The sequence below is a fragment of the Vitis vinifera genome, chromosome 1 (assembly GCF_030704535.1).
Source record: "Vitis vinifera cultivar Pinot Noir 40024 chromosome 1, ASM3070453v1".
Taxonomy (NCBI): domain Eukaryota; kingdom Viridiplantae; phylum Streptophyta; class Magnoliopsida; order Vitales; family Vitaceae; genus Vitis; species Vitis vinifera.
Genome location: NC_081805.1, coordinates 4,939,978 through 4,952,503, shown reverse-complemented (window position 1 = coordinate 4,952,503; position 12,526 = coordinate 4,939,978). Strand labels below are relative to the sequence as shown.

The 12,526-nt window shown below is 32.2% G+C and overlaps 1 protein-coding gene across 1 annotated transcript; it reads right to left on the bottom strand.

Moving 5' to 3' along the window:
- Positions 1–6,137: 6,137 nt before the first annotated feature.
- On the bottom strand, positions 6,138–7,247 carry LOC100244042 (HMG-Y-related protein A). The gene is made up of 2 exons (XM_002284684.5): positions 7,069–7,247; positions 6,138–6,952 (listed from the first exon to the last, which is right to left on the bottom strand). Exons 1-2 carry the CDS (start codon positions 7,129–7,131, stop codon positions 6,467–6,469), a joined length of 549 nt encoding a protein of 182 aa, XP_002284720.1. The 5' UTR covers positions 7,132–7,247; the 3' UTR covers positions 6,138–6,466.
- Positions 7,248–12,526: the final 5,279 nt, after the last annotated feature.

The following is a 12,526-nucleotide window of genomic DNA, read 5'->3' as shown; positions in this document are numbered from 1 at the left end:
TATATGCTATGTTTAAAAATGAAGATCTTGATAAACATCACACCCCTCTAAAAATTTGAAAGAAAAAAAAAATTCAAGGAGATGGACAAAAATATGAGAACGTGAGTGGGCATGGAAAACACATGGAACCACGTTTGTATCACAATGCTAGTGAGAAGTCAACTCTACTTCCGACTCGGACTCACTCAGGACAGGATGGAATCATATGACGCCATGAAAGTGACAGAAGGTTCCAAAGTGATCGGACAAGCCATTAAATCTTCAAGAATCTTCCTTTGCTTGGTAGCTACTATTAGATAGTGTTAACCAAATTTTTATAAATTTTATAGAAAATAATTATTTTAAAAAACAATTTTAGATGCATAAAACAAGATAAATATAAGTACTAAAACAATTATCATATTCTTACTTTGATTTATGATATATCAATGACATTTTTAAAGTGAGATTGAGTCATCTTATGAATTATATTATCAAAGTCTTCAACTCACTACTCTCATATAGTGGATGAGTTATTTGTGTGGTGTATGTTGTTAAAAATAAAATAACAAAAGGACATAAGAATGAGAGTGTGATTTGGGACCTTAACTTATAAAAGTTGTACATCTTTTAGTCTTTCCATCAAAGATGGAGTTATACTTATTATTTATAACCATTATATAAAAATTAATAGATAATGGTGGGTTGTGAACTTGAATTCATCTATACAATTAAATAAGTTATACTTTTCCATTTTCCTCAATTACTCATAAATATAATGTATAAATTAAATTTTATAATGATGGTGTTACAAAAGTTGTAACACTATATTCATATAAATTAAATTTTCTAACTCCCCATTTATAATTGAGTCTTCCATACATAAAATTCTTAGATGCTCAATCAATTGATTCACCTACTTATCAATTGATACCCTTAAATAATATTTATACAAATATAATTATATATAGTCACACATTATAAGAAAAAAGCTAACATATAGTACAGAACCTCAGTTGGCTAGTAAGCAATTGGTTTGTAATTATAAATTTGCCTGCTTACAAACTCATTTTTTTCTAATTTGTTAAAATTTTATTTGTAAGACATAAGAAAATATGCATACGCCTAAGTGTCAACAAGAATGAAGTATGCTACAACACTACAGTTAATCATAAACTGCACCGTGAAAGCCCAAATTAAACCATAATATGACAAAAACTGGATTCCTAGGTTTACATGAATATCCAGAACTTGCAAAGCAATCTTATGACCTTGAGATGGAAGTAGATGGGTTCGAGGATTATGACAGCGATGCTTTCATTTACAAAAGCGACTATGATCACTAGGGGAACTAATAACCAATGACGGGATTAAACTGAGCGAACAACCCAGTGGGATATTATGGAAATATCCTTTGATCGGCAAAAGAATGCAAACGCAATTAGTTTCACTGTAAGAGTTTTGAGTCCAAATAATCTGTCTTATCAAAACAAATATCACATGGGAGCACCTTTGAAAGTTATGTTCGAAGTAGTTCTTTTATCTTCACGATATAACTTTTTTTTTAAAATAATTTGATAGAAACTGAATTTTCAAATATGGTTTCATATGAACTGAAAGATGTTTTGAAAATACAGTTTCAGTTCAAAATATGAAAGCACATTTAACGTAGGATGTGGTTTCAATTGAAAATTAGAAATAAAAAAATCAACATGGCATGTAAGCGAACAAAAGGGAGTTAGATTGAACGTGAGTTTCGAAGGAAGGTCATAGTACGAAGATACTATTTGGTTAAAAAGGGCCATTTTTGGCTCAAGATTCTCTCACTATAAAGTGCCTGAGAAGGGTAGCCAGGACATGGTTTAACAAGAGAAGTGAGATGAAGTCTTCAGGTGATAAGATGTAGGCAAAAGCATGGGATCATTCTCCAAGACGTGTTTAATTATGAGAGACTGATAGACACCAAGAGGGATGAAATGAGTACTAGGAATTATAGAAGGTCTCTTCCACTACCATCTCAAGAGGAAGTGAACAATAATTCGGTCGCGGTTTGCATTTGGGTTAAGAAATCCGTTCATCAGATCTGTTCGCTGTGTGTTCTCTTCCAGTTTACTAGCCAACACCAACATATCCCCTGCCCTTCCAACTCTAAAGCATTGGAAGGAGATGCATGTTTAGCTCTTTCTCCTCCAACGTTGGAACAGCTGGCCATGACCCAACTCCAATACGTCAGCTTGTTATTGTTTTACGTTGTTTATATTATCTCATTTAAATTTAGTATATCTATTTTCATACTATTGAATGTAATGCCCTGTTCCAGTATTTTGGACTGGAGCATCCATTCATGCCATTAAATAGATCGATGCTTTCTTTGCGTTCCTTTGTCTTGATTCTGCAGCACATCGTACTGTGTCCCAAGCCCTCCTTTGTCCTTGTGGACAGCCTTCCATGAATCCATGGATGAAATGGAACTCTCCACGCCCTGACAGTCTCCCACCATTCAAAACTATTGCTGACGCCTACCCGAGCATGAACTGTATACGCTGCTGTTCATTTCACGGTCATCCTGTCATGTCACAGACATGAATTTAAAGAGTTAAGACTCTATTTCATTTTATTTCAAATCCTCAGAACCCCTCATCCAGGCACCAACTCAAACCCAAATCTCAGTTCCATGCATGTATCCCTAAGGATGATCCATACTCGCAGATCATATATAAATGATTTTTTTCTTGAAATGGAAGTGGAATAGTCTTTCTCAAAATGATCACTGAAGCTCTTGAGTGTCCCACCCCCTCTCTCTTGTTCCTCAAATGCCGAAATGCATGCTTGGAGAAGCACGAATCTTCTACATCAAGTGGACCTATGTTTTCCACTTCCTGGCAAAGATCCCAACGATTCCCTTCAATTTCGTAGTCGTTGCTGAGGAAAACGGTGCCTAGACTCCTACTCTCTATTTATTTCTCGACACCCAAAAACAAAAGTAGCCATTATGGTTTCTCAGTTAACGTTTCCCTCTGCTAACTCCTCCTAGCTAAAATATGCACCCCTTTTCCTATCTGTGATGATGCAGATTGCAGAAATAGAGATCATTAGTGAAAGAACTTTTTCCTCAACACAAAATTGAACCATCAAGAGCTTGAGAAGCACGGCTAAACCAATGGATCATGGTTTTACACGTCAATGCGCTCGGGTATCTGAAAACAATATTAGACTCTTGGTTCAGTTCTGTGGCAAAATATTGTTGGCCCTTATCTCGATTAAATCACATGCTGGTATTCAAGGGAAAAGAAGCACACGCAGGTCAAGAGAAAGTGGGAATCAAATCCATCTTAGCAGATATACGACAACTTCATAGAGCAGTAGTCAACTCTGCTCCCAAGTTCATCTAAGACACGTTGGAGAACAACAAATTAAGGGACACGAGGTTGGAAAGCAGTCCCAAAAGTCTTCCAATCTTGAAGAATGTCGCTCTGGTCGTTAGTTACTTGTAGGTAGTAGTAGTACAGATCCACGATTGGCTCCTAAACAATTGATTGGTTACAATTCCACTCTGACGATAAGGCAATTTTCTAATTGGTTGAAAAACCATTTAAAGACAAGAAAACATCTGGTATGCCTAAAGTAAGATTCACTGAGAATGAAGAATGTTCCAAATATCGAGGCTGTATGAAGCCCAAATGAAACCATAATACGAGTAACGACAAAAGGATGGATTCATCGCTTTTACACGTGTGAGACTTCTTTTCCGTGGAAGATCACAAGTACAAAGGGACTGAAATTAATCCAAAACAGCAAGCCCCCCCAGGAGCGGATGATCAGCGACACGCTATCGAAAGAAAAACAGGGGATTTCTGGACGTTGAGAACAAAAAACCACAAGATTCAAAAGTTTCGTGCTTCTCTCTTTGAACTCCTTTCACAGAAAGACACGGGCAACTTTCCGAAATCACTGAAGTTGCGGGCCTATGTCCAGTCCCTGCGGCTGCTGCTATGAATAGATAAGTACAAGACCTGAAAGTAACTCAACTCAGTGCTTGTAGTATCCCTTTTTGTGAATCCAAAAACAAGTCCATCAAAAGATTAATTAGTTAATGAGACAGAATTAGAAAGAAAAACAAAAAAAAAAAAAAAACAAAAGAAACAAATTCAGTGGGGAAGTGCAACAATGATAGAACAAACTCACTAGAGTGAACTTTGCATAGTTGAGCTGAGCTTTTAGTCGCTGTTTAGACAAGCAAAAATAAGAGTGAGACTGTTTCCGTGGTTCTCTTGGCAACCAAAGAGACACGGCTTTGTTAGATACGGGAAGGGATCTAATCCTCTTTCGACCAGAATGCAAGTGGAAGAAAGCATCGCTTTGAGGAGCTTGGAAGAGAGAAACTCAGTTTTGCCATATTGGGCTCTGCAATAGATACAAGAGTTATGCAGTATTGGCTTACGCCGTAATCTGTATGTAATTCAAAATGTGACATAAGAAGAAATGGAACATAGGGACTCTGGGCTTGTAGCTATTGACATTCAACAACTTCAATCTGCCAATAAAACTTGTTAGCTATCAAGCTCAATTTCAACACTCGTGTATACTAAAAGTCTAAAAGTGTTTTTAACATAATGTTCATCTTTACCCTTTGCTTAAGCTTCATATTACAACTTCATACCAAAATGGACTTTCTCGGTTTTTCCTCTTTCTGAGATAAAACGACAAAACAAACTCCCCTTCTGACCTTTGTAAGACAGGGTTTCGAAACTTGGAATCAAACTTCTATGATCACTTTAAATATTTAAAAGTATTAAGAAGAAATGGAAAAAGAAAAAATTATCAACTTTTCTCTTTGGTTTTTGGTTTTCAGTTTTCATCAAGAGTATTTTACACATAGATAATCACACTCTAGTTTTACATTTTAAAAAATAAAATAAAATTTTAAAATGGATGAAAAAAATTATTTAATTGAAATGCATTTTCTTTATTTTTCTTCCCTTGCTACTTGCCTACCTCCCCCTCCAAAAGAAATAATAAGAAATTAAAATTCTCCTTAATATATGCAATAAAAAGCAACAAAAAAATATTTAAGAAAATAAGAGAATAAAGAAAAAAGTTTTAAAAATACAAATATATAAAGAATATTAAAAACAAATTAAACAATTTCGTTATATTTTATTTTCTATAATTTTTTAATGGCAACTCAGAGTTCAAAATTTTTCCCTTTTCCATCCTTTTGAGGTCTAAATGAAGGGTAAATGCAAATATAACTAGTAAGGAATTATTATTATTATTTTTATGAATTTCCACATTTCCTCATTTTCCACATTTCCCAACTTCCCCTTACCATACAATGTTGATCATTTCCTCTTCCTCAAATCTAAATTCCAATTTCACCTAATTGTTAGGTAGAGTATTGTTTAACCAAGCTTTGCGAATCGGTTCGTCTTCTAAATTAGAGTCCACCCTTCCTTCCATCTCAAGCTTTTACTCCTCATCATGGCAACATGATCTAGACATTATTCATGGTTGAAGAAGTTATTAAATATAAATGAAAAGCCAAGAGACATTTATGCCATGTAAACGTTGAGAGATATAACACAAACCATTAGCAATGAATATGACAACCCGGTTTAAATGAATAGTTCACTCTCAAATCTATTTAAATAACATCACCATTAACTTGGCTTCCAAAATAAGTTGCAATCAAATCAATAATTAGGCATGGAAGCAAAGCAAGGTAGCATCAAACAACTACCCACATTGGCACAACCTTCCACAAAATTGACAAGGAGCATGTCCAAAATGCCAAAGTGTACCATACCAACATACACTGAAATTAGTGTGCAAAATGACAGGACCCAACAGGCTAAAATCTACAGGACCATGTCTCCAAAACAATTTAGTGAAGGCAAACCTACAACACCAATGTGGGTATGGTACAAGCTCAACTTTATATGCTTTTCATGTTCACAAACAATGTCATGTTGTATCAGAGAAACTGCCGCAAGGAAACAAAGGGAAAGCCTACACACATGTCCACCAACAAGGCTAGCAACTTTATATGCTTTTCATGTGTGTTCACCAGCAATGCACGATTCTTCCAAAGAAACTGCCACTCAAAACCCAGAATTGAAAAGGAAAAGAAAAAAAGGAAAACAAAGAGAAAACCAATGTCCCATCCAAAGCTACTTCATTTTTTCTAGGGGTGAAACAGGGAAGGAAAAAAGCAAAAGCACAAAGCGATTAGCAAGGAAAATGTAATCAGAATCAGTCTCTTTAAATCCTTTTTAGAGAGAAGGGGGTGGAGGAGAGAGAGGGACAGAGAGAGAGAGAGATAGGCCAAAGCCTTAAACAGCCGCTGCACAATTTACATGCAATTACAGACACCCACTAGCTTACAACACTCAACACTGAAACAAAGAAAAAAAAAGATTGAAAAGCTAATGAAGAGAAACCATAAATTAGAGCTAATATACCTAAAAACCCTACTCTCAGTTTCAAATCAACAACCAACAGGAACCACCGCCGGCTTCACCTTTGGCGGCCGCCCCCTGGGCCTCGGTGCCCCAGTCGCCGGCGCTGGGGCCGACGAAGTTCCCACCTTGGGCTTCTTTGGAGGACGTCCGCGTGGCTTTCCACTTCCTGAGGAAGCCTTCTTCGGCGGAGAGACCGGAGCAAATGGATCTCTGGGCTTTGGCGGACGGCCCCTGGGCCTCGGCGGCGCGAGAACGGTTCCTGGAGGAAGAGGAACCTTGGGCTTGGGAGGACGGCCGCGACCCCTCCGCGGCGGCGCGTTAGGGTCGGGCTTCATGTAGTTGTTCTTGACCATAACGAGGTCGCCGCTCTGTTTCATCTTGTTGAGGTGGTGCGCCAGCAGGGTGGAGTGAGCCGCCGGCAGATCTCCGTACGTCGACTCGATGTACTTGGAGATAGAGGACTTGTTGGAGCCGCCCTTGTCGTTCAGAGCCTCGATCGCCGCCATAATCATCTGAAATCCAACACAAAACATGAAAAGATCAGCAAACCCTGACGGAATCTAGCTGGATTTTCACGGGATACTCGAAACCCATCATTAGATGAGGAGAGAAATGAAAACCCATTTACCTCTGAATACTGGGGAATAGAAGAAGGTGGTTGGGGAGGGTTATTGGGCTCTTCGGTGGCCATGAGGGGAAGGGGGAAGAGAGAGAAAGATAGTTTAGGAGAGAGAAAGAGGAGGAACTGTAGGTGAGATGGTGAAGGAGACTCAAAGCGAGGCTTTAAAGAGGGGGTTTCTGAGGATCGGATCGAGTGAAAAGAGAAGGGATGAGTTTTTGGGGAGAGATCGGACGGCTGGGGATTGTGTGTTTGGGTGAGGATCCGAGGGTTCTTATTTCTTTTCAAAGGCATCACACAGATTGATGACGTGGACGGGACACTGTGGGGTTTTTCAAAATTTCCATGGTTCCATTTACCAAAGTGGTCCCCGTTTTAAATATATTCCCATATTGCCCCACAATACAAAACAAACAGGCCGTGATTCCCTACACGCGAAACTCCAGAGGTGTAGCGCGCGTCAAGAATCCATTGGGCCACTCTCTGGAGTCAAAGTAAATCGAGCAAATGATTCCCCATTCACCCAATGAAAAGTCGACACGTGAAATGAAGTTTGGAATGAGCTGTGAGAAAGTGATTAGTAAAAGCCAGAGCTTGGAAATGGGATTTTTGGGCCCTTGAGTGGGCCATGATGTGTGAGAGGGAGATGGGACGGTGTTGATGGAGTGAGGAGTGCTGACTGAGGACCGAGGAGTAGGGAGTTAAGGAGAACAGCATCTGGTGTGATATATAGTTGGAGTGTTCGGAGAATTGCTGTTGACTTTTGTAATGAAATGTACCTTCAGGGGTACCTCTCTCACACCCCGTCACAGCTTTGCCCAAAATTCAATGGGTTATTGACCGTACAATTATTCAAACCAGACTATGTTCCGTTGATTCATACATATCCCACAGCTATTTTGACTTGTGGGTCCCTATCTATCCTTTCCATACTCCAATCAACCGCCCATTGTTCAAGCTTTTAACACTATAAATCTGGATAAATCAATCGCAGCCGTTAATTAAATTTCAGACACAAGTTCTATTCTTCTAGATTTGGAGATGAAGATTCTTAATGTGTGAGTTCCGTATCACCTCGCATCTTATGTCGTATGTATTGGTATTCTAAGTCAATGAGTTTGACTTTAATACTACATCGTTTTCAATTTGTATCATCAAATTGTTATGATGACGTTTGACTTTTTTTTTTTGAGTTTTTGAGTAAAAATGATTTCTTAAGGTTCTGCGTGGTTTCGAAAAATACTGAAGAAAAGAAAAAAAATATTAAAAATAAATTTTTTATATTTGATTATCTTATAAAAAATAATAAATAAGTAAGATTAATTAAAATTTTATATATTTTTAAATTATTTAATTTTTATACTGGAAAATGAAAATAAGTAAAATAAGTTTAAAATAGTATATAAAAATAATTCATTGGTTTTAAATTTATTTTTATTTTCTCTCGTTTTTTCTTTTCTTCCATTTTTCCTTTCTATTTTATTTCATTTGCATTTTCCCTTACATTTTTTGAAAACCAAATATAGCCTAAAAGAAATTCCACAAAGTAATTTTATTCCCCAAATAAATTTTAAATTAGTGCATTTTATGCCATGTTTATCATGTCACAAAACTATAGTTGAAAACTATTATTTTGAATTTTTCTTTAAATGATTAAAATTGATGAGAACCACTTTAAATTTAAACTTAAAATAGCAAAACTTAAAATAGCAGTTATTACTGTTTTAAGCTTAAATCACCAATCATAATTTTATATTCAAACAAATTTTAAAACCGAAATTACTAATTATGGTTTTGTGACAAAAATAAATAAATAAATCTCGAGCCATGCATATGTCTGTCCATAATATATTAGTTTGAGAATTGTTTTGAATGAAGGATTAGTTTGTAAATTTTTTTTCCAAATACATTATTTTTTTCTCAAAACTTCCTTTTTGATACATTCTTCCAGCCCTTTATTAGAAATATGTGTAATAATTTTTAAAAATTTACCCACTCATATTTCTTTTTAAGAAAAAAAAGTAGTTTTTTTTTTCTTTTTTTTTAATATTTAGATAAATGTTATTGAGAAATGTGAAACTTGACTTTGAGACTTTATTTAAATATATTTTATAGATTGCGTTTGGCTTTAAATAAATTTTTTTAACTTTAAGAATCTATTCCCAACAAGCTTTTAAGCATATTTCATAAGTGTGTCACCAAATAAAATAGATACACTAATTCCTTTATCAATACTTTTAGAAAATATTTTTAATATCATAGCTATTTTTGAAAAATAAATAAATGTTTAATAAAATTTGAAAATTATTTTAAAAAAATTTAAAACCACTTATAATACTTTTTGAAAAAAAAAATCAATATATAATCCCTTAAAAAATATTTTTATTAAAAACACTTTAAATACAAACACTATCAAACTCACTCTAGATTTTATTATTGTAATAATATTTACACATCTTTTTAATAAATTTGTAAGAAAATCTATTAAAATTATTCATTAATTTAAGATAACAAATGATTACCCATTTTTAAATTAAAGTTTTCTTACTAACTTTTGTTTAAATATATGGTCAAATGAGTTGAAAAACAAATTGCCTAAACTTGAGTTAGAAATTCACTTGAATAAAAAACCAACCAAAATTGCAACAACACATAATTTATTTTAAGTGAATGTTAAATAGGTGTATCATGTAAGAATAAGTGAACTAGAAACTCTTTTTTAACCGGCTGTTTTTAAGAAATAATTTAAAAAAAAATAATCAATTAAAAAGAGTGAAATAATCCCTATATTTTCAAATTTAACTTCTCTTATGTTTTTATTTGACAAGTAACCATTTTTTTTTTTACAAAAACAAACTTGACTATTTCAAATATTTACATTTATGTTTAAAAGAAATGATTAATTTTACAAGAAAAAAAATAAGGATATTTTTATCAAAATAAGGTTAAAAAATAATGAACAATTAGATTTCCTTGGATTTTCAATTACTCTTTTAATCAAATAACCTTTTATTTTTAGTTGTTTTGATAATTCATGGTTTGGTTATATAAACCGAATAAAGGGGTAGTATTTCTCAAAAAATGTATACTTAATTTCTTATTAAATGTTAATTTTAAAATATTAATCTTTCTAAAAAAAGAAAGCTATTGAAAAAAATTAAGTTGATAAACCTTCTTTGGAGGTTTTTCTTTTTTTTTTCCATTTATATAGAAAAACTTTGAATTACCTATTTGAGATGCCCAAAATTCAAAAAAATAGTTGTTTCACCTTTTAATTATTTGTTGCAAGTAGTGAATAGAACTACATTAAAATCGAAAATCGGTTTATTTCAAAATACAAAAGTCTTTTACCTTATTTTTTAGAGGACTTTTCTTTTCAAATTCTCTAGATTTTTTTTTTCCTAAAGAAAGGTTAATGTGAGAGAGAGATAATTTTTTATTTTTTTTATTTTTTCTATTGGGGTGATTTCTAGATAGTTTTTTACGGTTCCAACTCTTTGAAACTCTCCCTTAATCTCCTATTTGGTTGGAATAGATTGGGTCAATCCGACTTGGATATCCACCCAACTCCAACAATTTCTTTTGGCAAAATCGATTCAATCAACCTTCAAAATATCTTTTAAGCCATAATTCTATGTTGCAATCATTTCATCCATATGCTAATTAAATTTAATACATAACACTAATATATTAAATTTGAGAGATCATGACTGTTGCAACTTGAATTATAATTAAATTAAAAATATTAATTATGGTAATTAGATCATATAGGAGAGTTAGGTGCCAGTTAAAAGGTTGAAAATGACGTGATTTAATTCAATAATTTAAGGATCTAGATACTATTGAAGTTTTAGTGTGTCTGTCTCATATCATGTATAAATTATAAACCAATGAAGTTAAAATTTAAGCAAATCATCTTTTCATAAACCAAAAACAGCTATCAATTTGATGTTATGAGAAATCTACAAATATATGGAGTTCAACTCTTCCTTGATAATAATGTTATCTTTTCACGAACAAGGTACCTTGAGTTTCATATATTTTATGACAATTTATTTTGGGAAAATAATAAATTTTTAAGAAGTTCCATCATCGATCATATTGATTATGGGTGAAGGCATAAGTTTGCAAATAGTGACTCAAATTTATAAAATCTAAATTTAATATACATATTTAAAAATAATAAGTAGTTGTGCAAAACTTGAAATTTCTTGGATCTTAAAAAAAAAAAAAAAAAAAAAAAAAAATCTTTATAAGTATACACACTATGGATCATTCAAATGAGGATTCCTTGTTCGAAGATATTTGTTTGTATGCAAAATTTCAGTAAGAAATATTACCTTAATACTACTTTTTGATGATATAGGTAATGTATTTGATCATTTAGATTATGTTTGCGTTTTGGAAAATATGTGAAAAAATGTAAGAGAAATAAAATAGAAAGAAAAAATCAAGAGAAAGGAAAAATGATGGAAAATAATAAATAAATTTAAAATCAATAAATTATTTTTATATATTATTTTAAACTTATTTAACTTATTTTCTTTTTATATATAAAGATTAAATAATTTTAAAATATATAAATTTTTAACTAATTATATTTCATTTTATTTTGTATTTCTTATGATAAAACCAATCATGAAAAAAATATTCTAAGGGAAGGAAAATAGGGGGAAAGAAAAATAATTTAAAACATTAAATTATTCTAATTTAATGATTTAAATAATTTGAAGTTAAATTATATTTCTCACTTAAAAAGTATTATTCAATTGATTTTTTACTTTATATATTAAAATTATTTGTTAAGGTGTTATTTAGATTTACTTATGTTTTTACAAATAAAAATTGATAGAAATTCTTACATAAAGTAAAAGAATATTTTGAAATTTTCCTTATAAGGCAGTGACTTTAAAAACTAATTTAGAAAAATTAAGGTATTAAAAAAAAATATTACCTTAAATTTTAAAAATTTTGAAAATAATTTTTAAGGATATAAGGAAACTTCATACTTTTTAGACAATAATTAATATACTTTACATAAAAGTTACAACTATTTTTTATTTTTAAAAATAAAAAATAGGCAAACATTAAGCTTTCTAAGTTATTAAGGCATTTTTTTTATAACTATTTTCAAAAATAATTTTTTAAAATTGTTATACAGTGTTTTATAAAACAAAAGCCTATTTAGAACCTAAAATGTTTTTAACTTATTTTTAATATTTTTAAAAATAAATTTTATATATAATTCTTTATTTTTAATCATCTTACATACTTGTGTGATTATTTTTTTAAAACAACCATAAGAAAATAAGTGAAAGCAACAAAAAACAACTAAAAGAGTTGTTTAAAAACACCTTGTTTTATAGTTATCAAACGTGTTTTCCTATTTATTTGTTATGAATAACATAAAATTATTCTCGAAAAACCTAAATTTTTATATTTACTTTCTCAATACTATGTAATGGAA

Bases quoted from the DNA above. Each gene is read 5' to 3' on its own strand.
- LOC100244042 (XM_002284684.5), bottom strand. From the start codon at position 7,131: ATGGCCACCGAAGAGCCCAATAACCCTCCCCAACCACCTTCTTCTATT. The intron at 6,953-7,068 runs GTAAATGGGTTT...GTTGGATTTCAG, and splicing joins CTATTCCCCAGTATTCAGAG to ATGATTATGGCGGCGATCGA.